Source organism: Microtus pennsylvanicus, chromosome 2 (genome assembly GCF_037038515.1).
Source record: "Microtus pennsylvanicus isolate mMicPen1 chromosome 2, mMicPen1.hap1, whole genome shotgun sequence".
Lineage (NCBI taxonomy): Eukaryota > Metazoa > Chordata > Mammalia > Rodentia > Cricetidae > Microtus > Microtus pennsylvanicus.
The window spans coordinates 27,826,540-27,853,145 of NC_134580.1; the positions used below are offsets into that span (position 1 = coordinate 27,826,540).

At 41.8% G+C, this 26,606-nt stretch overlaps 1 protein-coding gene across 2 annotated transcripts in view; it reads left to right on the top strand.

Annotated features, from left to right (window-relative positions):
- The window catches only part of Spats2 (spermatogenesis associated serine rich 2), a 67,135-nt gene that overhangs the window by 6,193 nt on the left and 34,336 nt on the right, over positions 1–26,606 (top strand). The window contains exons 1-4 of one of the 2 annotated variants that reach the window (XM_075960596.1): positions 17,459–17,621; positions 23,574–23,653; positions 24,581–24,679; positions 25,562–25,670. In XM_075960596.1, coding sequence (XP_075816711.1) covers positions 17,597–17,621; positions 23,574–23,653; positions 24,581–24,679; positions 25,562–25,670 — 313 coding nt within the window. In that variant the 5' untranslated portion in view covers positions 17,459–17,596. Of the gene's footprint in view, positions 1–17,364; positions 17,622–23,573; positions 23,654–24,580; positions 24,680–25,561; positions 25,671–26,606 lie in introns of those variants that run through there. The other variant, XM_075960597.1, reaches the window with a different exon arrangement.

The window sequence follows — 26,606 nt, forward strand, 5'->3', positions numbered from 1 at the left end:
TCTGAAGCCCAGGCTAACTGCTTGATACTTGAATTGGTCCTGAACTATTTTACATATTTGAGGTTTAAAAATCTCTTAGGTTTTTGACTAGTAAGGATTCACCAGTGGCCAGTATTTACTGTCAGTGTTCATGTATAGCATGGCAGCTCGTGGGAGTGGGTTTTGAGTGCGCTTCGTTATGTATTTGAGCAGAATATAAATATGAAAGAACATTTAAACTTGAAAATACTGCTGCTATTAGTTCCTGTTGGTCTGGGTAGCAGTGAAAACATCAGTTTGTAAAATCTGCAGTGTCTTCTGTGTTGAATACATATGGGTCTGTACTGGCTCGCTACTGTTGTAAGCCTACTCTTCTCTCTCTCTCTCTCTCTCTCTCTCTCTCTCTCTCTCTCTCTCTCTTAAAGATTTTTATTTGTTATGTATACAGGGTTTTTCCTGCGTGTATGCTACAGGCCAGAAGAGGACCCCAAATCTTTTTATAGATAGTTTTGAGCCACCATGTGGTTGTTGGGAATTGAACTCAGGACCTCTGGAAGAGCAGTCAGTGCTCTTTACCTCTGAGCCGTCTCTCCAGCCCCTGTAAGCCTACTGTTAACTGTAGAGCACTGCTCTCCTTTGAATTACCCACTTGGTCTGTGCTCAGCACACAGCTGGGTCTAGCTGGCCTACTGTGACCTAAGTTCTACGTATGCATTAGTGTGTGACAGAATAATAAATTGCCTTTGTAGCCTCCCTGCATATTCTGAACAAACCCTTTATGTAAGGATCTCAGCATGACGGACTTTGTTACATTTATATTTTAATTAATGAATTAAAATTTTAATTTTGTTACAGATTCTCACTGTTCAGTTTTAGTTGGCCTAGAACTTGCCCTGTAGACCAATTGGCCTTGAACTCACAGACTTCCCCCCAGTGATGGGATTAAAGGTGTGTACCACCACACCCACTGGGTCTGTTGTACTTAATGAAAATAGTGGAATTTGTTTACAACTAATGTGTTTATGTTCTGAGCAGTTGATGACGTAGAGCCACCATAGGACTAAGTCAGCATTAGCTTAGACCCAGCCTTGATATTAGGTTAGATTCAAACATTTTTTTGAGATGGTTTGCCTAATTTCTTATTAGGTTGACAGTGTTTATAATAAGGTTCAGTTATATAATATTTTGTTTTCTTTCTTTTAAAAAAGTTTTATTTATTTGATGTGTGTGGATGTTTGATATGTGCATCATGTGCGTGTAGTGCCTGTGGAGGTCAGTCAGAATTACATCCACCGGAACTGGAGTTAGAGATGGTTGTGAGCCTCCACATGTGTGCTGGGAACTGAACCCAGGGCCTTTACAAGAGCAACCAGAGCTCTAACTGCAGAGCCATCTCTCCAGCCCTACATCTTTGATTAGACAATGAAACTGAGAATATAGAAGAATTCTTACATATTCTACTGGCTACTGTGAAATAGCAAAAGTATATTATTAATTTTTTATTATTAATTTTCTTGATAACTGAAGTTTTTTTGTTTTGGCTTTTAGTCTTTTGAGATAGGTTCTCCCCATAGAGCTTACTTTGTAGACCAGGCTGGCGTTTAACTAATAGTTTTTTTTCTGTTCTAGCCAGTACTGGCATTACAGGTGTGAGAGCACTGTACATGGCCTTAATTATTTTTTATTGATATTTATTGAGCTCTACATTTTTCTCCGCTTCCCTCCCCGCTCCTTCTCCCTTTAACCCTCCTCCAAGGTCCCCATGCTCCCAATTTACTCAGGAGATCTTGTCTTTTTCTACTTTCTACTTCCCGTGTAGATTAAATCTTTGTAAATCTTAGTTTCCGCATTGTTGTCTAAGTTCTCTGGGATTGTGGTTTGTAGTCTGGCTTTCTTTGCTTTCTGTTTAAAAACCACCTATGAGTGAGTACATGTGATAATTGTCTTTCTATGTCTGGGTTACCTCACTCAAAATAATGTTTTCTAGCTCCATCCATTTTCCTGCAAAATTCAAGCTGTCATTTTTTTCTGCAGTGTAGTACTCCATTGTGTAAATGTACCACATTTTTCTTATTCATTCTTCAATCGAGAGGCATTTGGGTTGTTTCCAGTTTCTGTCTATGACAAACAGTGCTGCTGTGAGCATAGTTGAGCACATGTCCTTGTGGCACGATTGAGCATTCTTTGGATATATACCTAAAAGTGGTATTACTGGGTCTTGAGGAAGGCTGTTTCCTAATTTTCTGAGAAATTGCCACACTGACATCCAAATGGGTTGTACCAGCTTGCATTCCCACCAGCAATGCAGAAGTGTTCCCTTTTCCCCACGTCTCCAGCATAAGTTGTCATGAGTGTTTTTGATCTTTGCCATTCTTTTGGTTGTAAGATGGAATCTCAGAGTTGTTTTGATTTTCATTTCTCTGATGACTAAGGATGTTGAACATTTCCTTAAGTGTCTTTCAGCCATTTTAGATTCCTCTGTTGAGAGTTCTCTGTTTAGGTCTGTACTCCATTTTTTTTTTGTGGGTGTCCAATTTCTTGAGTTCTTTGTATGTTTTGGAGATCAGACCTCTGTCTGATGTGGGATTGATGAAGATCTTTTCCCATTCTGTAGGCTGTTTTGTCTTGTTGATTGTGTCCTTTGCTTTACAGAAGCTTTTCAGTTTTAGGAGGTCCCATTTATTAATTGTTTCTCTCAATGTCTGTGCTGCTGGGGTTCTGTTTAGGAAGTGGTTCCCTGTGCCAATGCATTCAAGTATACTTCCCACTTTCTCTTCTATAAGGTGCAGTGTGGCTGGCTTTATGTTGAGGTCTTTGATCCATTTGGACTTGAGTTTTGTGCATGGTGATAGATATGGGTCTGTATTTCTTATTCTTAAAAAAATATCCCTCGGGTCCCCCGCCCCGCAGCAAACTCCGGCGGGTCCCAGCAGTGCTGGGCGGGGCTCTACAGCTTCTCACCAGTGGGAGGGCACGCACGCGGCGGGTCAGACATATAAACACAGAAAATAGCCATAAATGTTTATTAAAAAGGGGGAGGGAGGGAGAGAGAGAGAGAAAGAGAGAGAGAGAGAGGGAGGGTGGGAGGGAGGGAGGAGAGAGGCAGAGCCCCGCGTGTACACCAGGAGAGAGCACAGGGAGAGAGCACTGGCGGGCGAGGTCAGAGGTTAAAAGGAGTGGGCGTGGCCAGGGCAGGGACCGAAAGAATAACAGTATTCATTCTTCTACATGTTGATATCCAGTTATGCCAGCACCACTTGTTAAATATGCTTTCTTTTTTCCATTTGATATTTTTTGCTTCCTTGTCAAAAATCAGGTGTCTGAAGATGTATGGATTGATATCCGGGTCTTCTATTCAGTTCCATTGGTCCTCCTGTCTGTTCTTATGCCAGTACCAGGCTGTTTTCAGTACTGTAGCTCTGTAGTAGAGCTTGAAGTCAGGGATTGTGATGCCTCCAGAAGTTCTTTTATTGCACAGAATTGTTTTGGCTATCCTGAGTATTTTGCTTTTCCAGAAGTTTTTTTTATTGCACAGGATTATTTTGGCTATCCTGGATATTTTGCTTTTCCAGAAGTTTTTTTTTTTATTGTACAGGATTGTTTTGGCTATCCTGGGTATTTTGCTTTTCCATATGAAGTTGAGTACTGTTCTTTCGAGGTCTTTGAAGAATTTTGCTGGGATTTTGATGAGCATTGCGTTGAATCTGTAGATTGCTTTTGGTAAGAAATTGTTTTTTTATTTAATGTGTATGGATATTTTGTCTACATGCAATCTGTACACAATGTACTTGTCTGGCATACTTGGAGGCCAAAAGAGGGTATTGGAGCTCAAGGGACTAAAGAAGGCTGTGAGCTACCATGTAGGTGATAGGAACCAAACCTGGCTCCCCTGGAAGAGCAGCCAGTGATCTTAACTGCTGAGCCATCTCTCCAGTCCCAGAATTATAATCATACCTAACTTTTAAAGATTATTAATTGTATTAATTTTTTAGAGTAAATATACAGTGTAATGGGTTTCCTTGTAGCATTTGCATGTATAAGTGTCATTATAAATAGTTTTCTCTCTCCTGAGACACAATCTCCCTATGTAATCATGGCTGCAGTCACACTTCTGATCCTTCTACCTCAGCTGAAGGGGACTGCCGTTTGATACCCAAAATGAAAATCTATTGAATAGTATTATAGTTCACAGTATTTCTGTCAGGTTCTTACTCATTTTTGTGGCTAAATGCTATTTATTTATTTATTTATTTATTTTGGTTTTTCGAGACAGGGTTTCTCTGGCTTTGGAGCCTGTCCTGGAACTAGCTCTGTAGACCAGGCTGGTCTCGAACTCACAGAGATCCGCCTGCCTCTGCCTCCTGAGTGCTGGGATTAAAGGCATGCGCCACCATCGCCCAATGCTATTTATTTTATATGGATGGCATATTTTATTTCTCTTTTGACTATTGGTCATTTTTACCTTTAGCTATTATGAAAAGTGCTTGGGGGTTCATTCCTTTAATCCCAACACTCAGAGACAGAAGCAGATAGATCGCTGTGTTTTTGTTTTTTTGTTTTGTTTTTTGTTTTTGTTTGTTTGTTTTTTTGGAACTAGCTCTTGTAGAACTCACAGAGATCTGCCTGCCTTTGCCTAGCAAGTGCTGAATTAAAGGCATGCACCACAATCGCCTGACTCTGGTTCTTGAGACCAGTCTGGTTTACCTAGCAAGTTCTAGGCCTGTCAGGGATATATAGTGAGATAGTGCTGGCGGTACATGCCTTTAATCCCAATGTTTAGGAGGCAGAGGCAAACAGATCTCCGAGAGTAGACCAGGCCAGCATAGTCTACAGAGAGAGTTCAGGACAGCCAGGGCTACACAGAGAAACTCTGTCTTGAAAAACAAAAAACAAAAAGAAATAGGAAAAAAGAAATGCTGAGCAAGCCTCCCTGAGCTGTTGTCCCAGTGAGCTTTCCTGAGCTTTCGGCTGAGTGCCTGTTCTCAGTCCTGGGTCCATCTACAGCTGAGTGGAATTGATGAGCTGAGTAGGAATTCGAGACTAGGATTTTGAGGAGCTACCACGTAGTTTTCCACAGATGCACCATTTTATGTTGCACTAGTAATACAGTGTGTTAATTTCTCCACATCCTCTGTAGCCCTGCTCCTGTCCCACCCACCTGCTTGTGATTGTTACTGTAGACATCTTAGGTGTGAAGTGGTATGTAGTTGTGTGGGTTTTGTGGGATTTTGTGAGGTTTTTTGTTTTTGTTTTTCGAGACAGGGTTTCTCTGTGGTTTTGGAGCCTGTCCTGAAACTAGCTCTTGTAGACCAGGCTGACCTAGAACTCAGAGGTCCATCCACCTCTGCCTCCCAAGTGCTGGGATTAAAGGTGTGCATCGTTACTGCCCAGTTCTGGTTTGCATTTCTTTACTGACTAGTGATGTTGAGCATCTATTTATTTATTTATTTATTTTCTTTGATTTTTCGAGACAGGGTTTCTCTGTAGCTTTGGGGCCTGTCCTGGAACTAGCTCTTGTAGACCAGGCTGGCCTCAAACTCACAAAGATCCACCTGCCTCTGCCTCCCAAGTGCTGGGATTAAAGGCGTGCGCCACCACTGCCTGGTTAATGTTGAGCATCTTTTAAAAACTTTGTGTATGTGTAAGTGCCTGGGTGAGTTTATGTGCATATGTGCATGCAGCAATCCATGGAGGACAGAAGAGGGCACGGATCCCCTGGAACTGGAGTGACCCACAGTTGTGAGTTGCCACATGTGCTGGGAACTGAACCCCGGTCCTCTGCAGTAAGTACTCTTTACCATTGTGACATCTAATTTTCCAGACCATAGTTGAGTGTCTTGTCATGTGTTTTTTTCTTTCTGTATTTTTTTTAGAGGAATGTATATTGAAATCTTTCTTCCATTTCTAGAATTAATTAAATTGATTAATTTTGAGACAGGTCTCTGTTGCCAAGACCGGCCTGGTACTAGGTTTAGACTCTTATCCTGCCGCCTCAGATTCCGTATGACTATTGAGCCAGTGGCTAGGAACACTTGGCTCTGTTAGTGTACATGATTTGTACTCAGTAAATATTAGCTGATCCTACAGTTAGGATCACATTTGCTATCGTTACCTGCATTGGCAGGAAATGGTGCTTACGTTTTCCAAAGTAGGAGGTGAAACCACAAAATCTATATTTATTGTCAATTAAAGTTTTAACTGCCAGTGTTGATATTTTGCTCTTAATGTCCTAAATCATCAGTGTCTAAGTCATCCCCAATGCCTCTGTTATCTGCTGGGGTCCTAATGCTCTACCCAGGGAGGAATTGTGGGTAGGCAAAGAAAAGCTGACAGTCCTCGAGCCATGGAGTGCCAGGATCTAGGTTGGACTGGTGGATTCCTAGACTTTTATAAGCTCTGGATGCTTAGGGCCTGCTGCTCTACGTGTTAGAAGTTATCAGCACACAGTTTTAGGCAGTCTACTTGAAGCTTATTGCTCTGGGCTTTAACAGCCATTAGCGTGATCACTTGGCAGCTAGCTTCCAGCAGCAGTGTGTGGCGGGCAGCTGACAACAGCGACGAACAGCAGATGGCCCTGTCCCGTGCGTAGCTCCTGCCTAGGCCTCAGGTGCTGAACCCCTGGCCCTGTAGTGATGGTACTGTGACTCAGGTCTGGGCTCTCAGAATCCTCAGTCCTAGGTGTCTGAACTCCTTGGCTTTTTAGAGTTGGCTCTTTGGAAGTCTTCCAGTGACCAGGCCCTGTAGTTTCTCTTCTTTTGTCCGTTGGTGTCCCTGAGGCCTCCACTCCCTGCTGTTTTGCTTCAGCTACCCTTTTGTGGCTACTGCTGCTCCTCCACTGTCACTGTTGCTGTCTTCAGCCTGCTAACACTTGCTGCTGCTTCTGTTGTCCTTTCTTGTTCTAGCCCAGTCCTCTCAACTGATGGTGAAGGACAAAAGTAGGCTAGAAAGGGCCAGTACCTTTGACCTCGGAACTCAGTGGGGGTAGAGGACATTCAAGGTCAGCCTTGGCTACCTAGTAAATTTAAGGCCAGTCTGAACTACATGAGACCCCATCTCAATTTTTAAAAACAACAAGCAAAACCAAGAAGCCTTTGAATGTGAGTGTACTCAATGGTAAAGCTCTTGCTTGCTGTATGCGAGGGTCTAGATTCTATTCTCAGCAATAACAACCAAAAAAGGGGCCAGTAAAAGATCACTTGAGGTTTTTTTTCTTCTTCCCTTCATGTCTATACTTATTAAAAACTGACAAACATGCCGGGTGGTGGGGGCACTTGGGAGGCAGAGGCAGGCAGATCTCTATGAGTTTGAGGCCAGCCTGGTCTATAAGAACTAATTCCAGGATAGGCTCCAAAGCTACAGAGAAACCCTGTCTCAAAAAACAAACAACAACAAAGACAGAACCTGTATAAGAAATATACCAGATTTGGGGCTGGAGAGATGGCTCAGTATTTAAGACCACTTTTTTGCTCTTCCAAAGGATCCAGTTTGGTTCACAGCAACTCCAGCCCCAGAGGATCTTCTTCTGGCCTTTGTGGGCATCCATACCCACATGGCAGATACACAAACAGAAAGAGAGAAAAAGGTTTCCAAACTGGAACTGGAACTCAGGGGTTAAGAGCATTGACTGCTTTTCTAGAGGACCTGGGTTTGAATTCCAGCACCTACATGGTGACTCTGTAACTCCAGTTCCAGGAGATCCAATACCCTCTTCTGTTCCACAGGATCCTGCATGCATGTCGGACACATAAACTTATACAATTACATACGCATACATATAAAATAAAAGATAAGTAAACAATTAATAAAAAACCAGTTAATAAAAGCCCTTGGAATAGTAATTGTGAGAGACATTATTAATTAGGGAGTCCCTCTTCCTCTGCCAGACCACATCCTTTTCCTCTACCTCTGCCTCCTGCAGCAGCCTCCTTTCTTAGAGCCAGCATCCACAAGTAGGCTATCCACTGGCAAACTGTTGGTAATGGATTAATTAAGTGCCGTTCCTCAAATACTTGTTGTTTCTTACTGTGCAGGTTATTTTCCAGCATGTGTCCGTGCTGATTGATCTATGCTGGTCATTGTTCCATGGCCCTGTGTTCCATTCTTCAATCCAGTGATTATAGGTTCATGTCTCAGCTTCATCAAGAATCTCACAGGCTTCATCTTGTTGATGACCTCCATTTTCTAGTTCTTTTGGGTTCATCTTCCTGCCTCAGCCTCTGGAGTACTGTGATTACAGATGTGCACCAGCCCATCTTTTATTGGGCCAAATGTTCCAGCAGTAGGGGGCAACACAGGAAAATGGGTGTGTGTGGCAAGGGTGTTTGCACCAATCATAGGAGACCCTCATGTAAATAAAGACTCTGTGCCAATCCACTACAGTCCCCCATGTTGAAGGGACTTGCTTCAGAGGACCTGCCTCTCTTCTAGCCTGGATGGAAACAGCTGCAGGGTCATTTAGAGTCCACTGAGGCTCATGGTGGCACGCACATGTCTAGCACTAGCTTTTCAAACACTCGTGGCTGGTACGGTGCCTGTTTAAGCAGCAACCAGCTGTGATTGCTATGCAGATTCCTCAAGGCAGCCACAGAAACTTCAAAGCAGCTAGTGCTGGCGTGAGTGTTGTCCTCCATTGAAGTTTGGTGGGGGATAAGGGAAGGGTCTAACAGCTGTTAGTTAAAGAACCAAATGGCTCTGGCTCCCAATACCTTAGCTTATTTAAAGGGAGAGTAAACACTAAAGGGGTGCTTTCAATAAAGGCAAACATTACAGTGGACTTGTAGTGTTCAACAACACTGAACAGTGTCTAACTCCTGCCCAACCAAGTATCTCAGGGAGACCGTCTAGTCACCATCTACTTACACTGATACTTAGACAAGTTTTCCTTCATTCTGCCCTTTTAGGAGACAGTTAACTTGTAAATGCCACAATTAGAATACTTTTAGGAAGTCTTTGGGGAAGCCCACTTTTTATAGTTAATGATACTGGGCATTGATGCATTTATTCTGCCCCACCCATACTTGGTGCTGGAGAACATGGTAGGCAAGGACTCCACCAACTGCCAGCCTTGTATCACCGTCATCTTTCTGCTGCTACAACATGGTCAGAGGTAGAAGAAAGGGGGATTTTACCCTGCAGGGGGGATCTTTTGTTTGTTTCTTGCACAGGTCCTTACTATGTATGTAGTCCATCGTAGCCTCACCGGCTGAGTGCTGGCATTGTGGGAGTGCATCACCATGCTGGCACAGAACAGCCACCTGGGACTGATGGCTGTTTTCCTGCCGGGGTGGCAGGTAGACTTGCTCATTTCATGATGCCATCATCTGGGGTGGAGTAGTTGTTTTAAGCAGAATGTACAGAAAGCTGACCACAAATCTTAATCTCTTTGACTAAATGTTATGAATCATATACATTCAGCAAGTAGTAATTATTGATGGTCTCTCTCCGTGTGTTACCTAGCTTTGTCCTGAGCTCTCCTGCCTTTCCCAAGGCCTCCACACCTATTTCTATGAACTGTGCCAGCAATGCCACTGGATGGATTGGATGAGTTTTATCTTATGTATGTAGGTATTGTGTAGGTATTTTTACCTATTTATTTGGCTTCAGGTCTGTATTCTCTTTTGAAAATTATTTACGGGGACTGGAGAGATGGCTCAGTGGTTAAGAGTATTGCCTGCTCTTCCAAAGGTTCTGAGTTTAATTCCCAGCAACCACATGGTGGCTCACAACCATTTGTAAAGAGGTCTGGTGCCCTCTTTTGGCCTGCAGACATACACACAGACAGAATATTGTATACTTAATAAATAAATAAATATTTTTTTTAAAAAAGAAAATTATTTACAGGACTGGAGAGATAGATATCTCAGCAGTTAAGAGCACTGGCTGCTCTTCCAGAGGTCCTGAGTTCAATTACCAGAATCCACATGATGGCTCACAACCATCTGTAATGAGATCTGGTGCCCTGATCTGGCATACAGGCATACATGCAAACAGAACACTGTATACATAATAAATACATAAAAATACATAAATTTAAAAGTCATTTACCTGTTGGTAATTAATTGATTGTGTGTGTGTGTTGCACATGTGGATGTCAGAGGGCAGCCTGCGAGAGTTAGTTCTCTCATTTCACTGTGGAGTCTAGGGATTAAACTTACATTTTCAGGCTTGGTAGCAGGCACCATACCCCTCGAGCTATCTCACACCCTACCTCTATTTTTTTGAGGGAGTGTCTCCCTGTACAGCCCTGGATGGCCTGGTACTTGCTCTGTGTCAGGCTCGACTCTAAGCCTAGGCAGTGCTACTCCCTGTCTTTTCTGTGCTGGAGAATGGAGATGCAAAGAATGGATATCACGTTCTTTGTATCTCCATTTCCCTGATGAACATCTTTGGCTTGTTATTTCTGTTGTCTGTATTAAGAAGCACTACTGTTTGTGTACTACTGGAAAGTGGAAGTAGTCTGTTGAAGGACCCTTACTACAGCTGAGAATGGAATAAGTCAAACAAGGCATACTGGTACAAGTCTGTCGTCCTAGCATTCAGCAGGCGGAGGAAACACGAGTGTGAATTCCAAACTGCAGGCTACCAAATCTCAAATGGAGATTTGATTTTTATTTTTTATTCTTTTTTAATTGTTTTTAATGAGCTATACATTTTTCTCTGCTACCTCCTTTCTCCCCCGCCCCTTCCTGTGACCCTCATGCTCCCAGTTTACTCAGGAGGTCTTGTTTTTTCCTCCTTCCTATGTAGATCCATGGGTGTCTCTCTTTGGGTCCTCTTTGTTGTCTAGGTTCTCTGGGTTGCAGACTGTGCTGTAGGTTGGTTTTTTTCCTGTCTAGAATCCATTTATGAATGAATACATATATTTGTCTTTCTGGGTCTGGGTTACCTCACTCAATATGTGTTTTTTAGATCCATCTATCAAATGGAGATTTTAAATTAGAAGTTGTTTCAGTGGGGCTGAAGAGGTGGTTCAACTGACTGTTAAGAGCACTGGCTGCTCTTCCGGATAACACTGGTTCAGATCTCAGCAACCATTTGGCGATTCATAACCATCCATAACTCTCATTTCAGGGGATCCTGTCTTAATTCCTTTTCTTTTTAAAAGATTTTATTTATTATGTGTACACTGTTTTAGTCTGCATGTGTACCTGCAGGCCAGAAGAGGGCGCCAGATCTCATTACAGGTGGTTGTGAGCCACTATGTGGTTGCTGGGAATTGAACTCAGGTCCTCTGGAAGAGCAGCCAATACTCTTAACCACTGAGACATCTCTCCACATGTAATAAATTTTATTTATTCTTTTTTCAGTTTAATTTTCTTTTTTTCAGATTAGTAGTGCTCCAGGAACTTGGCACACATATGTAACAATAATATGTTGTCAGCGGCTTCTGATTTTCAGAGATGTTAAGCTATTTAAAAGGGGTCTAGAAAGATGGCTTAGAGGTTAAGAGCACTTACGTTCTCTTTCAGAGAACATGAGTTTGGTTCCCAGCACTCATCAGCTTACAAGCACCTGGCACTCTAGCTCCAGGGAATTCCAGGAATGCCCTCTTCTGGCCTCCATGTACACCACACACAAATACATATACATAGGGCTGGAGAATTGGCTCAGTGCTTAAGAACACTTGTTGCTCTTGCAAAGACCTGTGTTCAATTCTCACCACCCTCATGGCGGTTCACAACAGTCTATAATTCCAGTTCCAGGGGATGAAATGCCTTCTTTTGACCTCTTTCTGTGTTGCCATTATGGCCGCTTCCACAGTGCATCAGCGTTTGGTTATGACAGAGACTGTATGACTTAGAAAGCTAAAATAATTACCATCTTGTTACAGAAAAGTTAGCTGGCATCTAGTCTAGTTCATCATAATGGTTTCATAGATTATATTGTATTAAGATGAGGATTATAACTAGCCGCCAGCAATCCATCATGCTTAATGCTTTACACATTTACATATGTACACTTATTTATATTATAATCTGTGTGTGTGTGCACGCATGCACATGTGTGCATGTGTGTGCGCGTGCACATGTGTGCATCTGTGTGTGGAGGTAAGTCTCTCTTGTCTTGCCTTCTGAAACAAGGTCTCTAAATGGCAGTCAATGATTAGATTAGGTTGGTTGGCCGGGGATCTGCTTGTTTCTGCTTCTCTAGTGTTGGGAATATAAGCATATACCACTATTCCTGACTTTTTTGCATGGGTTCTAGGTATCCAGTTCAGGTCCCATGACTGCATAGCAAATACTTGACCACCTGAACTGTCTCCCAGCCTCTACATAGTTGTTAATAACATATCTAATGTTAAACATTTAAGTATTAGTATCAAAATTCGAATCTAGAGGTCTGAATTCAAAGTTTGTTCATCCTGTTGATCACATTGTATTGTAAATGTTTATATTTTCGTCTTTCAGAAAGAGACTTGGGTACTAGAGAGATGGCCCAGCAGTTAAGAACACTTGCTGCTTTTGCAAAGGACCTGAGTTCAGTTTCTAGGATCCACAGCAGGCTGCTTACACACTATGTGTAATTCCAGTTCCAAGGGATCTGACACCCTCACACAGCTACGCTTGAGGGCAAAACACAGATAAATATAAAATAATAAATAAACAAAAACAGAAATAACAACTAAGTGTATATCTGTCTAACAAAGTATATATCTCTCCCAGCTGGAGAGGGAAAATACTCTCTGGGAATGTAAAAGTGTCTTGACTCCATGTATCGCACCTGGACATACCATTCAGGGCAAATGGAGTAGGAAAAACTTGATTTTTTTTCCCCCAAGACCTTTCTACAACTGTTGCTGATCCAGTAAATGTAGACTGTCAGTTTTGTGAACTACAAACCTTGGAGCCAGACTTTTTTATATTTAAATTTTTTCCAAGAGTCTCATTCTGTGCCCTAAGCTGGTTTTAAGCTGGAGATCTTTCTCCCTGAGCCCATTGAGTGATAGCATTACAGGCATGTTCTATCATCTTAATGCGTCTCTCTGTAATCTTATGTCTGATATTATTAGGAGCAGTTTTAAATTTTTAAAAAAATTTCTTTAATATGTATGAGTATTTTGCCTACATGTAAGTCTGTGCACCACGAGTGTACCTGGTACCTGAAGAAGGTGTCAGATTGTTTGGAACTGGACTTGTGGGTGATTATGAACCTCCATGTGGGTGCTAGGAATTGAACCTGGATTTTATGGAAGAGCAACCAGTGCTCTTAACTGCTGAGCCAACTCTCAGCCCCAAGAGTAGGTTTTTTTGTTTTTGTTTTTTCTTTTCTTTTTCATTTTTAAATTTTATTAAAAAACTTTTCTAGCCGGGCGGTGGTGGCGCACGCCTTTAATCCCAGCACTCGGGAGGCAGAGGCAGGCGGATCTCTGTGAGTTCGAGACCAGCCTGGTCTACAGAGCTAGTTCCAGGACAGGCTCCAAAACCACAGAGAAACCCTGTCTCGAAAAACCAAAAAAAAAAAAAAAAACTTTTCTAACATATATCCCGACCAGTTTCCCCTCTCTCCCCTCTACTGAGTTTTCCCACCTCACCTCCCTCCTCCCCCAGGAGTATTTTTTTTTTGAGACAGGGTCTTGGTATGTAACACAGGCAGGCTCAGTTGAACTCATAACCCTTCCATCATCCGAATGCTGGTATTGTAGGCATGTATCACCATCCTGACTTTTTTTGGTTTTGTTTTGTTTTTTGAGAAAGGGTTCAGACTGGCCTCCAATTTAGAGAGATCTGCCTGCCTCTGCCTCTCAAGTGCTAGGATTAAAGGCGTGTACCACCACCGCCTGGCAGTTTTTAAATATTTTGAAAAGAATCTCATGTAACTGAGGCTAATCTTGATCTTCCAGGGTTTCTGTCTTTGCCTCCTGAGTGCTAGGATTATAGGTTTGCACCACCTTGGGCCCCTGGTTGTTTCTACTATTTTTTTCCTTCAGTGCTCTGGGGATCAAATTCAGACTCATTAGCATTCTGGCTAAGCACTCTATCATTGAGCTACAGCCTAGCCTTTGACGTTTCTTAAAATTTTATATGTATGAGTATTTAACCTGCATGTCTGTGTATGTACCTTCTGCAAGCCTGGTGCCCAGGGAGATCAAAATGGGTGTGGCATCCCTGAGAAGGGAGATAGAGGTGTTGGGAGCAGCCATGTGGGGGAGTGCTGAGATTCAAACCTGGGGGGTCTCAAGCAACAGGTGCTCCTAACTGCTCAGCCGTCTGTCTCTCCTGCCCTAAAACCTGTTTGTTTATTTGTTTGTTTGTTTTAAGGCAACTCTCTGTATAGCTCAGGTTGGCCTCTAGTTACTCAGGTTAAAGAGGTGTATTGCCATCCTCCGCAGTTTCTGACAGGTCTGAAGTTAATTTTATTGAACAACAGTAGAACTTTTGAACAAAGCAAAAGTTACTAGGTAGTTGTGGGGCTCATTGTGAAAGCAGTGCTTACTTATTACTAAGCTGGAAATGTGCATAGACAGCTGGCATGACTGTACGATCCTGTAATGCCAACATTACCTACAAGTAGGCTGGAAGATTGGGAGTTCCAGGCCATCATGGACATAAAAAACAAAACAAAACTTTTTAAAGTAGGAACCTAAATATTTGCCCTGTGAGCAAGAGAGATCCCACCTTTTTCTGAATGAGAAGACTCTTCTTTGCCGTTAGTCCCAAAGCCCAGACTAATACTTAGATCAGCCACGTTGGTAGGATGTAGTGGTGCATGCTTTTAATCTCAACACTGAGGAGACAAAAACAGGACAGTCCCTGAGTTCCAGGTCATCCAGAGCTACACAGTGATAAACTGTCTCAAACACCAACAACAATAGAAGAACAAACAAAACCACAACCTCATTAAGGGTTAAACAGACGTTTTTAGTTTCTTTTGAAACAGGATTTTGCTGTGTATCCCAGGCAGGCCTTGGACGCCCAGCAGTCTTGTTGGTTCAGCCTCTGAGTGCTGGGATTATAGTATGCACGCTAACCTTTCCTTGCTTTTTATAAACTATTGAATATAGTGATATAAAATCTCTTTAAACAGTTCGGTGGACGGAATAGTCTTGGATTGGGACTAGAGAGATGGCTTAGACACCAGGCATTTGCTGCTCTTAAAGAGGGCCTGGCATTTTACAACCCTCTAGAACTGCAGGGGATCTGGTGCTCTCTTCTGGCCTCAGCGTGCACTGCATCCATGTGTGTGGTACGCTTACACGCCCGCAAAACACTCATACACATAGCATAAAAATAAATCCTAAAAAATAGCCTTAAATATCTGTATTATTGACTATTTAAAGAATCATCATAAAGCAGGATATGTATTTTTATTCCTACTAAATTAATTATGATTATATTTTTCTTGGTATTTGCTAAAACAAACCTTTGACTGTCTAGGAAAAAGTGAAGAAAGCTTAATTAAACTGCTGCTGAATAATTGAGAGAGTTTTAGTGACTTAGCAGATGAAAGCCACCCTCTTTCAGAATGTCTGGTTGGAAGTACACAGTGGAGAAAGCATGAGTTTTCGTAACTGCTGTCGTTCTTGCTGGTCTCTTCCAGTATTCCTTCTTCCATTTTGTTGGGGCCAGTTAGTTTCTGTCTGAAGCTGTTTTAGTTTTCCTACAGAAGTCAGACTTAATCGTAATTACAATCTGTGCTTTTAAGAATTCAAATTATTAGCCGGGCGGTGGTGGCGCACGCCTTTAATCCCAGCACTCGGGAGGCAGAGGCAGGCGGATCTCTGTGAGTTCGAGACCAGCCTGGTCTACAAGAGCTAGTTCCAGGACAGGCTCCAAAACCACAGAGAAACCCTGTCTCGAAAAACCAAAAAAAAAAAAAAAAAAAAAAAAAAAAAAGAATTCAAATTATTTATTTATTGGTTGTTTTTTTTTTTGAGACAGGGTTTCTCTGTAGCTCTGTCTTGGAACTCGCTCTGTAGACCAGGCTGGCCTTGAACTCACAGAGATCCGCCTGTCTCTGCCTCCCTAATGCTGGAATTAAAGGTGTACACCACCCTAAAATTTTATATGTATTGATGTTACCTGCCCTGTGCTCACAGGCAAAGTGTGGGGCCAGCTCTTCTGAAACCACAGATATTAACATGGCTTTAGGCAACAGTCCAGACCACAGATGTCCCAGTGAGCTTTGGTTGTAACATGGGCAGCAGTGTACTTTGAGCATTCTTAGCAGACTCTGAACTATCTGCTTATCAGTGACAACTGTTTCCTGATTGAAAATGGGGAACAAAATATTCATGTGTGCAGTTTTCTTTGCAGGTCATTTGCATGGTGACAGTAATGATGGGATTCAATTGTATTTTTTAATAGAGTAGCTCCTGATCAATAAAAAATTTGAAGAAATAAAATAAGAAATAAAAAAGAGAGTATACTTTTAAATGTATTTAATTAAAATATAATCATATCAACTGGGCAGTGGTAGCGCATGCCTTAATCATAGCACTTGGGAGGCAGAGGCAAGCAGAGCTCCAGGCCAGCCTGGTCTATAGAACGATTTCCAGAACAGCCAAGTCTACGCAGAGAGGCCTTGTCTTAAAACTCTCGCCCCCAAAAGATTATTTCTTCCCTCTTCTCTCCAACCTCTCTCATGTTCTGCCTCCCTCCTATCAAATCCATGGTTTCTTTAGTTATTATTCTTACACATATGTGTGAAAAAAATACATCATGCAATCTGCTGAGTACAGTTAGTGTTGCTGTTGTGTGATGTGTTTTGAGGGGTGAGCACTTGGGACTGGATCACTCACCCTAGGGCAGACTAGTTCTCCCTCTCTCAGCGGCTATTAACGGCCTGTATTTTCTCATCTAAGGATGGGGTCTGGAGAGATTACCCTCATCCACGGCCTGCCAGCTGGTGTCATTGTTAGGTTTTGTTAGGGCAACTATTTATAGTTGAGTATCATGGATGTAGCTTCCCTGTCATTTCTAGACACAGCCTTGCAGCAGATTTCCTGCTTTTCTCTTTTCTCTTTCCATTCCATCTTCCACAATGATCCCCAAGCCTTAAGTGTAGGGGCTGTGTTGTAGATGTATTGGTGTGGGCTGGGCACCCCAGTCAGTAGTTCTCTGCATTTGGATCAGTTGTGGCTTTCTATAATAATCTTGATGAAAAAGACGCTTTCATGAGGAATTAGTGCTATGCTTATGTCTCTGTGCATGTGGGCAGGCTAAAGTGTCAGGGATCGGTGAGTCCCAGAGAGAGGAGAGGGGGGCGAGAGAGAAAGCATACTTACCAACTAAGATGATCAGATTGTAAGGTTAAGTTTTTTTCAGAAAATGGTGCTTTTCATTAGCTAAAACTAGTTTTGCAGAAATTGAAAACCCACATATGTCACTTACACAGTTTTTACTGATATTATTGAAATAGTAAATGTGTTTGTATTTTTCCTTCTAGATTCTGGAAGAAGACATGACTGTCTGCAATGATACATCCTGACAAGAAGTTAATACCAGAGAAGGAAAAGAAATCAACAGCTAGTGAACAGAATTTTAAACAACCAGGATTTTGCATTTGTTACTTCTAACTACAGACTTATATTGCATACTTTTAAATTATCAGGATTCCCAGAATTTGGACAAGATATTTTCTTCTGTATTTTTTTTTTTTTGACATTGAGAAAACTGCAATGTCTAGGAAACAAAGCCAGAAGGGTAAGATCACATATGTGCATAAATTGTTGGAATAGTTTTTGCCGTCTGGGGAATGTGTGTAGTTAGTGGTAGAGAGCTTCCCGGCATGCACAGGGCCCTGGGGTGGGGAATAAAGCTCACGCGCTTAGTGGCATGCATGAGGTCAGCCTGGATTTGATCCCCAAGAACTGCAAAACTTAAAACCAAAGCATGGTTGTAAACCAACAATACTTACTTTCGTCTGTATGTTTTACAACTATTCCTTTAGTAACATATTCTGAATGATTTTGCAAGGATTGTGTTAGGTTTTAGTTTTGTGTATAAGTCTGAGAATTGATCTTACTAGAACTTGTTTTTTTTTTTTTAATTTCGAGACAGGGTTTCTCCGTAGCTTTGGAACTAGTAGAACTTGTTTTTCTACTCAGACAGATTTATCCAATTGCAATAGATTTGTTAGCGAGTGGGACGTATCCTGATGGCACACTTTTGTAGAGTGACATGTATTAGGGAGATGCAATAGAGGCTAGCTAGCTTCCTGCAGGATGCTTCATATTCCAAGGGACAGGAAATGGAGCAAGAGTGAACACTTCCAGGCTTTGTTTCCTTCTTTAGCTTTCTTTCCGCATTTGCTACCCTGGCAGAATGGAAGATACAGACATGAAATATCAAAAGAGGTTATAGTGAGGGGAAGCAAAACAGAGGCTGTGTAGAACCCCTTTCCAAGTATGCTGGGATAGCAAGTGTAACAGCAGCTGAGCCACTGCACAGGATTCATTCAGAGAGTGACCTTCTTCTCTTGTTCATTTTCATTTTTAATATGGTCTTTAATTCAAAACAGAATTTCATAGATTGAGGTCTTCACAGATTCAATGTGGTGGAAATGCTTTTAATTTAGATTAGAAAGTTCAAAAACCTCAAAAGATAATAAGCCACGGTTACTTATAGTTTTGAAAACTAATTTCATTGTAGTATTAGCAGAAGAGAAGATTATCTCTCGCATACTAAAGTTGGTGCTGTCTTCAGTTTTGAAGTTTGGGAGTATTCTAGGCATTAGCTAGCAGTTCTGTGACAGTGGCCTGCCTGCCTGCCTTTCTCTTCAGACAGGGTCTATGTAGCCTAGGCTGTCCTAGAACTCTCTTTCTGTAGACCAGGCAGGCCTCTAACTGAGAGATCTGCTTGACTCTGCCTCACTTGCGCCACTACCTGGCAACAACATGCTTTCTTCCTTGCACTTAGGTTTGTACAGTAGGACCAGCTCCTACACTTTCCAGTGTCCGTGGGAAGAAAGAAGCAGCACCACTTACTTTTTTTTTTTTTTTGAGACAGGGTTTTTCTGTGTATCTCTGACTGTCCTGGAACTTGCTTTGTAGATCAGGCTGGGCTTGAGCTCACAGAGTTCTACCTGCTTCTGCTACCCAAGTGCTGGGATTAAAGGTGTGCAGCACCATCACCCAGCCTTTCACTTTAAGCTTTAAATTATTCTTAAACTGTTAGAGAAAAAGGAAAATCTAAGGCTCATTCATAAGGAAAGAGCTAAGTTATAACCTCATTTGCCACTGTATTTGTTTTTGGCAACCTCCTGACCTATCTTTTAGGAACTACCATGTAGATACCTATAGTGAGGAGGTGAGCAGGCCTGCTTTTCATCCTGCCTGGCTTCCGCATGGCTAGCTTAGCCCCGGAAATAACAACACACAAACTGTATTCATTGAAACACTGCCTGGCCCATTAGTTCTATCCTCTTGATGGCTAACTCTCACATTTTGATTAACCCATTTCTATTAATGTGTGTAGCACCACGAGGGTGGCTTACCAGGAAGATTCTAACCTGCGTCCATCTCGGAGAGAGCTATGGCATCTGACTCACTTCCCTTCTTTCCAGCATTCTCTTCTGTCTACTCCGCCTATCTAAGCTGCTGTCCTATCAAAGGCCAAGGCAGTCTCTTTATTTGACCAATGAAAGTAACACATAGACAGAATACCCACCTTTACCTTTCTGCTTTGTCCCTTTATTCATAATATGTCCTCAGTCCCTTGCTCCTTTCCTTTCTACCCCTCCCTTCCACCTCTTCTTTCCCTCTTTCCTTCCTTCCTTTACTTCTATCTGTCCCTTCTCCCTTTCCTTTCTTCCACTTATTCTCTCTCTTTCCCTCCCCTTCCCTTCTTTCCTATTTTCCTTTCCTCCCTTCTTCTCTTTCTCCTCCTCCCCTCCCCTCCTTCTTCCCTTCTATCAATCTTGTAATTCAGTGCTAGGTAGACAGAGACAGATGGCTTTCTGATCCTCACTGTCCAGCCGACCTAGTCTAGTTGTAAGCCTAGACCGGTGGTGAGAGGTAATGTCTGAGAAATGGTCACTTTGATTGCCACATGCCAGCTGTGTTCAGTTCATGCAATAGCCACTTTTCCAAGAGCTTATATTTGCTCAAGCATTCATTTCAGCTTTAAAAATACTTGTATCTGTTTGTTTGCATATTTATTTATTTTGTGTGTGAGGACATGTGCATACACAGTTTCCTGAGGAGCTCAGAGGATAACTTGGTAGGAGTCGACTTTCTTCTTCTGTTTGAGTCCCAGGGATCCAACTCAGGTCATCAGGCTTGACAGTGAGGCCTTTACCTGTGTAATCATCTTGTGGGCTCTTGAGTTAACCTTTTAATTTTTAAAAGGACGTTGAATAAAAGAATAAAGATGACTAAAAGTAGTTGAGTTTCTAGACTTCCTTATCTCCAACTTTACCCTTTTAATTGGATCTTACCTTTTCTTGCCTTCCTTTGGCCCTGGTAAAAATGTTAGCCATATTGTTCCTCATCTTGCTGTGCATCTGTGTATAACAGTGAGTAGCCAACAGCTGTGATCTGCCAAGGAGTTGTCAGAGTAATGGACCCTTAAGAAGTAGAGTATCCAGTGCGTAGCAGCAGCCGTGTTGTCTGACACCTCGGACTCCCCTTGACTCTCCAGGAGGACTAAGGGTGTTACTCTGGACAAGGGATAATACTGCAACTGACTTCCTCGTTTTTCCATCAGTGAAAAATTTAACAAGGTTCAGAATGGGAGTATAGCTCAGTGGTAGAGCTTTTACCTAGCGTGTAGGAAGCCTTGAGCTCATTGCCCAGAATTGCAGAATATGGGGAGGGATTCTCAGAGTTTATAATCCCAATTTCACCTCACTTTGTCAAGGAAATAATTTGTCATTGTCTGTATTCTTCGGACATGGTGTAAGCAGTCTGAATAATAGATGCAAATTTAGTAGCTTCCTGAGAACCTCTCAACTTACTTCATACCTGAGCAGATCTGTACACTTGAGTTTGCTGTAAGCAGTCTAGAGTTGGGGGTGGGCAGGGCTTTGATGAAGAGAAATCTGTTAATCAAATTCCCTTCAGTACTTCAGAGAGCCTCTGTATATTTATAATGTTAGCTTTGGCTAACTTTTTGGGGTAGGGTCTAGGGTGGTGGGGCTTTTAGTAATCTCTACTCCATAAATGCTGTTGTGGGAGTCCATTGCATGGTTTATTATTATTATTATTGTTTATTTTGAGACAGGTTCTCACTGTGTAGCCCTGGCTGGCCTGGAACTCACTGTGTGAATCAAAATGGCTTCAAACTTAGAGCGATCCACTTACCTCTACCTCTCAAGCTCTGGATTAAAAATGTGCACTGCCAAGCCTGGCTGTTGTATGGTTTTAGTTATATGCAGTTTGATAAGCTAATTCTTAGTTGCTGTCGTATTAATATACTTTTTGTCTTTTTTTTTTTTTTTAAAGACAAGTTCTCACTGTGTAGCCCTGTCTGGCCCAGAACTTGCTCTGTAGACCAGTCTGGTCTGGATCTCACAAAAATCTGCCTGCCTCTGCCTACAAAGTGCTGGAATCAAAGGTGTGCACTATCATGCCCGATCAGAGTCAGGGTCTTCTGTTGGTCTGTAGCTCACTGGAGGATAAATTGGCTGGCTGACCGCAAGCTCCAGGGATCTGCCTGTCTCTGCCTCCCCTGGGCTGAATTACAAACACAAACATGCTTGAATTTTTTTTTTTAAATTGGTTGGGAGTTAGAGAGTTGGCTTAGTGGTTAAGAGCACTGACTGTTTTTCCAGAGGACCCAAGTTCAAGTTTAGTATCCACATGGCAGCTCACAACTGTGTGACTCTAGTTGCAGGGAATCCAACATACTCTTCTGACTTTAGCATTGAGCCACCTCCCTAGTCCCCTATCTCTTTAGGACCTGGGGGCAGGGATGAGTACTGCATTTATTAGCCAAGGGGTAGGGTAATAGGATCTTCTTAAATAAACATATACATATATATGGTTTTGTTGTTGTTGTTGTTTTCTTTTTAGGTTTTTTGAGACAGGGTTTCTGTGTAACAGCTAGCTGTCCTGGAACTAGCTCTGTAGACCAGGCTGGCCTCAAACTCACAGAGATCTTCTTGCCTCTGCCTCCCGAATGCTGGGATTAAAGCCACCATGCCCAGCTGGACCCTATTTTTTAACTATTCTAATTTTATTAATCTGAGTTTGTTCCCTTTCATTCCTCCTTTCTTCCTTTCCTTCATTCACCCATCTAGTCATGAGATTGCAGACATGCTTTACTACACCCAAGTTGTTTTGTATGTTAGTTTTATGTTAATTGGCATGCTGGATAAATTCAAATAATATGGAGATTAATTTTGGGAGCTGAGTGGAGAGCTGCCATTTGTTGTCTCTGTAGTTTGTGTTTGCTGGTGTGTTGTGAGGGGAATAATTAAAAGGCTGGTAGGCATCCTTCTCTAACAGAAACTATAAATTGCTGTTTTAATCCGACTGTCCCCTCTCCGAAAGGAGATCGGTGGTTTGAGTCTGTAACCGTAAGTAGATAGATGATTGATGTCTCTGTACCATCCCCCTGCTCATTGGTAGTTCTTCAGTGGAGCGAGGGAGCTCACTGCAGCATTCAGATGATATCATTTGACTGCTCTGTGCTCTCAGGAGGTCTGGACGATAGTGCTGTGCTGTCTAGGGTCTTCCTCTTTCTCAGCGCATCTCTTCCAATTGATAAAGATAATTGAGAACTACCCATGTTCTGTACTCCTCTGGAAGATGTACACATGGTGAGTTTGTCTAAGTGCCTCCCGGTCCTTTTGTGTTAACAGAGGCTAGTAGAGCTCAATGAATTCACAATTCATTGTAACTGGCAAACATAATTTCTCTTAAATGACGTGGGTTGTATTCGTGTCGTCTTTCACACTTGCCCGCATCTTACTTACCGTAACATAAAACTTGGATCTTTCATAGCAACCAGGAGTTATTTGGAAAGAAGATAAAAGTTAAACTCTAAACCAAACTTTATTATTTTTTTTTGTACTTTCGAGACAGGGTTTCTCTGTAGCTTTTGGAACCTGTCCTGGAACTAGCTCTTGTAGACCAGGCTGGCCTCAAACTCACAGAGATCCGCCTGCCTCTGCCTCCCAAGTGCTGGGATTAAAGGCGTGCGCCACCACCGCCCGGCTAAACCAAACTTTAATTAAAAGTTCTAGTACCTACTTGCTGACCCCCAATTTTCCAAGACTCCATTTCTAGGGGATCCAGTGCTCCCTCTGGCATCTGCAGGTACCAGGCACATGTGGTGCACATGTATACATGCAGGCAAACACTCTGAGACAGAGTCTCACTATGTACCTCTAGTTATCCTGGAACTTATTGTACAGCCCAGGCTGGCCTTGAACTCACCAAAATCCACCTGCCTCTGCCTTCTAAATGCTGGGATTAAAAGTGTGTGCCTCCATACCTGGCAAAAATAAATAAATCTTTTAAAAAATAAAATTTGATTTTATGACTAACTCAAAATGTAGTTATATATGAGCTGTGTATATAATGGGATTTTCTAAGTCGTAACTAAATTATTAGTAATTACATGGGGGAAGGTCTTCTTCTTTTTCTTGATCTTTTTGTCTTGGATGAATACAGCACATAGAGTATATCAGGTTTTTTTATATTCTTTTAGATTCTTCAGGATTCATTTTTGATTTGCAGTCCAATACCGTATTTGCCCAGGGAGGAACTTTTGAGAACATGAAAGAGAAGGTAAGATTAATTACTATGGATATTAAATTTGAATACCATAGGAAAATTTGTTAATATAAGCAGTGATTATCACAAATGCATTATGAATATGAAATCTGCCCTGGTGTAGTGGCACATGCCTGTAATTCCAGGAGGCAGAGGCAGATGGATTTCTGTGAAGCCAGAAATCTAGTCTCCATAGTAAGTTCCAGGCAGTCAGGGTTACATAGTGATATTGGTCTCAAAAAAAAAAAAAAAGGAAAAAAGAAAATGAGCTAGGTGGTGGTGGCGCCATCAGAATTCTACTAGTTACACAGAAGACATGGCTTTTCATTGTTCTAGGATTGGGGCTCCAGTGAGTGTGTGCCTAGCATGTGAAATCTCTAGCACTGCAAAAACAAAAGCTAACCAACAAAAAAAGTTCTAATTACCCATTAACAGGAGAATGAATAAATTAGATATATTATACAGTAGGAATGCTGTGTACAATGTGTGTGTTAAAATATATGAATAACAAACATGCTTATCAATATGAAGAAAATAATGTGTGGCAAAAAACTAAAAAAGGTATGCCATGATGAAATAATACTTATATAAAATAGTATATATTATTTATGGAGATATACATATACTGCATGAAAATACAAATATTATTAAAATTAAATCAAATTTTGCAATAGGAATTCCTGGTGAAACAGGATGTAGGAGATGTCCAGTGGACTTTATTTGCATTTGTTTTATTTTATTAAGCTGGATTATTGCTACTGCATTATGTTTTATGCACCTAAAATAGCCTATAATAATTCAGACGATCTCTGTCAGTTATCTCTGTAACAAGTGTTCTGAATAGTGCTGTATACAAATCTAAGTTGTTGGACTGGAAAAATTTTGACTCAGTGGTGAGAGCACTTGCTGTGCAAGCATGAGGACTTGAATTTGGATCCACAGAACCCACACACAGACCTGCATGTAGCTGTGACCCCCAGCACGATGGGAGGAATAGACAGGAGGACCCCTGGAGTCTGCTGGCTGCCAGCCGCACTCCAGGTGAGAGACTCTGCCTCAAGGGAATGAAGTAGAGAGTTATGGAATGGAAGAGCCAGTGCCCTCTGGCTTTTACAGTGTGCATGGGGACTTGTACTCACACACATATGTTCCTGTATACCAGACTCACACATGCATGACACACAGACATTTAAAAAACAAAAACCTAAGCTGTTAGGGTTAATGGTTCATTAAATTTTCTACTTAATCTATAGTATGCTTACAGTGAAGAGCCACTGATGGTAAATTAATAGCTGGCACCTAAATGAAACTACATTTGTGTGACACCATATCTTAATTGCCTACTCTTTCTTGGCATATAATCTTGTGCATACCATCTAATTTTTTGTTTTTGTTTTTGTTTTTTTGAGACATGGAACTCACTAAGTAGACCAGACTGGCCTTGAACTTACAGAGATCTGCCAGGCTCCTGAGTGCAGGGAGTTAAGCCCATACTCAGCACCCTCTAACTTTAAAAATATAAATTAATATTATTTGTGTGTGGGAGAGAGAGTGTGTTGGTGTGTACATGCAGATGTATAAGGACCTTGTAGCTTGTGTGGCGGTGTCAGTTTTCTGCCTTCACCGTGGGTTCTAGAGATTGAGCTCAGATCCTCGGGTCACTGTAAATGCTTTTATTCACCGGCCATCTCAGTGGTACCCTTTTATTTCTATAAATGTTCTGCCTTTTTGAAATTAAGTTTTCATGTGGCGTTATCATTTTTCTCTTTATTGTTCCCAGTGTGATGGTTGTGTGTGTCCTTACTGACATTAAAGAGCGATAACACTGCTGAAAGTGAAATGACACTGTGTTCTCCCTGACGCACTTCAGCTGGCCAGTGACCTGCTCGTGTTAGAATTACACAACTCTGTCATCTTTTGCAGATAAACGCAGTGCGTGCAATAGTTCCTAATAGGAGCAACAATGAAATCATCCTGGTTTTGCAGCACTTTGATAATTGTGTGGACAAAACAGTTCAAGCATTCATGGAAGGTAATCCTATCTCAAGTTTAGACTTTTGGGACCTGAACCATAGCTCACAGTCTACTGTGTACTGTGATATTTTGTTAATGTGAGATACTCTTTTCATTCCCAAGCTATAGAAAAACTATAGAAAGAGACAAACTAAGAAAACTCCTTTATTATTAAAAGTTTTATCTACTAGTGTTTAAGAAATCAGACCAAGTGTGGTGGCACATTGTTGCAATCCCAGTATTTGAGACATTGAGGCAACTATGACTTGAGGCCAGTCCTTGTTACATAGTGACTTCTAGGCCAGTCTCCCACTGTACAGTGAGACCCCATTTAAAAAATTATGTTCCCCCTCCCCAAACGAACTGATGGTATAAGGGGCTTGAATGGAGCTGGATAAAGTAATTTAAGTGACTGTTACAAAGGAGTAACTCAGCAGCCAGGAACAGCTGACCAATTCAAGGACTCAGCATTTATTTCCAAACTCCATTATCATTTAGTTTGGTTCTGGCAGGTAACTCAAACATATAAGTTCAGTTTCCTTTTTTTTAAAAAAAAATATTTATTTATTTATTTATTATGTATACAATATCCTGTCTGTGTGTATGTCTGCAGGCCAGAAGAGGGCACCAGACCTCATTACAGATGGTTGTAAGCCACCATGTGGTTGCCGGGAATTGAACTCAGGACCTTGAGAAGAGAAGGCAATGCTCTTAACCACTTGTAGTAATAAGAGCAGCGGGGCTGCGTCCCTGGCACCCGGCTGCCCACATGGCTAGCTCTAGCTTATGCCCCGAAATAATTACACCGAAACTGTATTCTTTTAAACACCGCTTGGCCCATTTCTATCTAGCCTCTTCTAGGCTAGCTCTCACACCTGGAGTAGCCTATTTCTAATAATCTGCTGTAGCCCACGAGCTGGCTTACCAGGAATGATCTTAACCTGTGTCTGCCTGG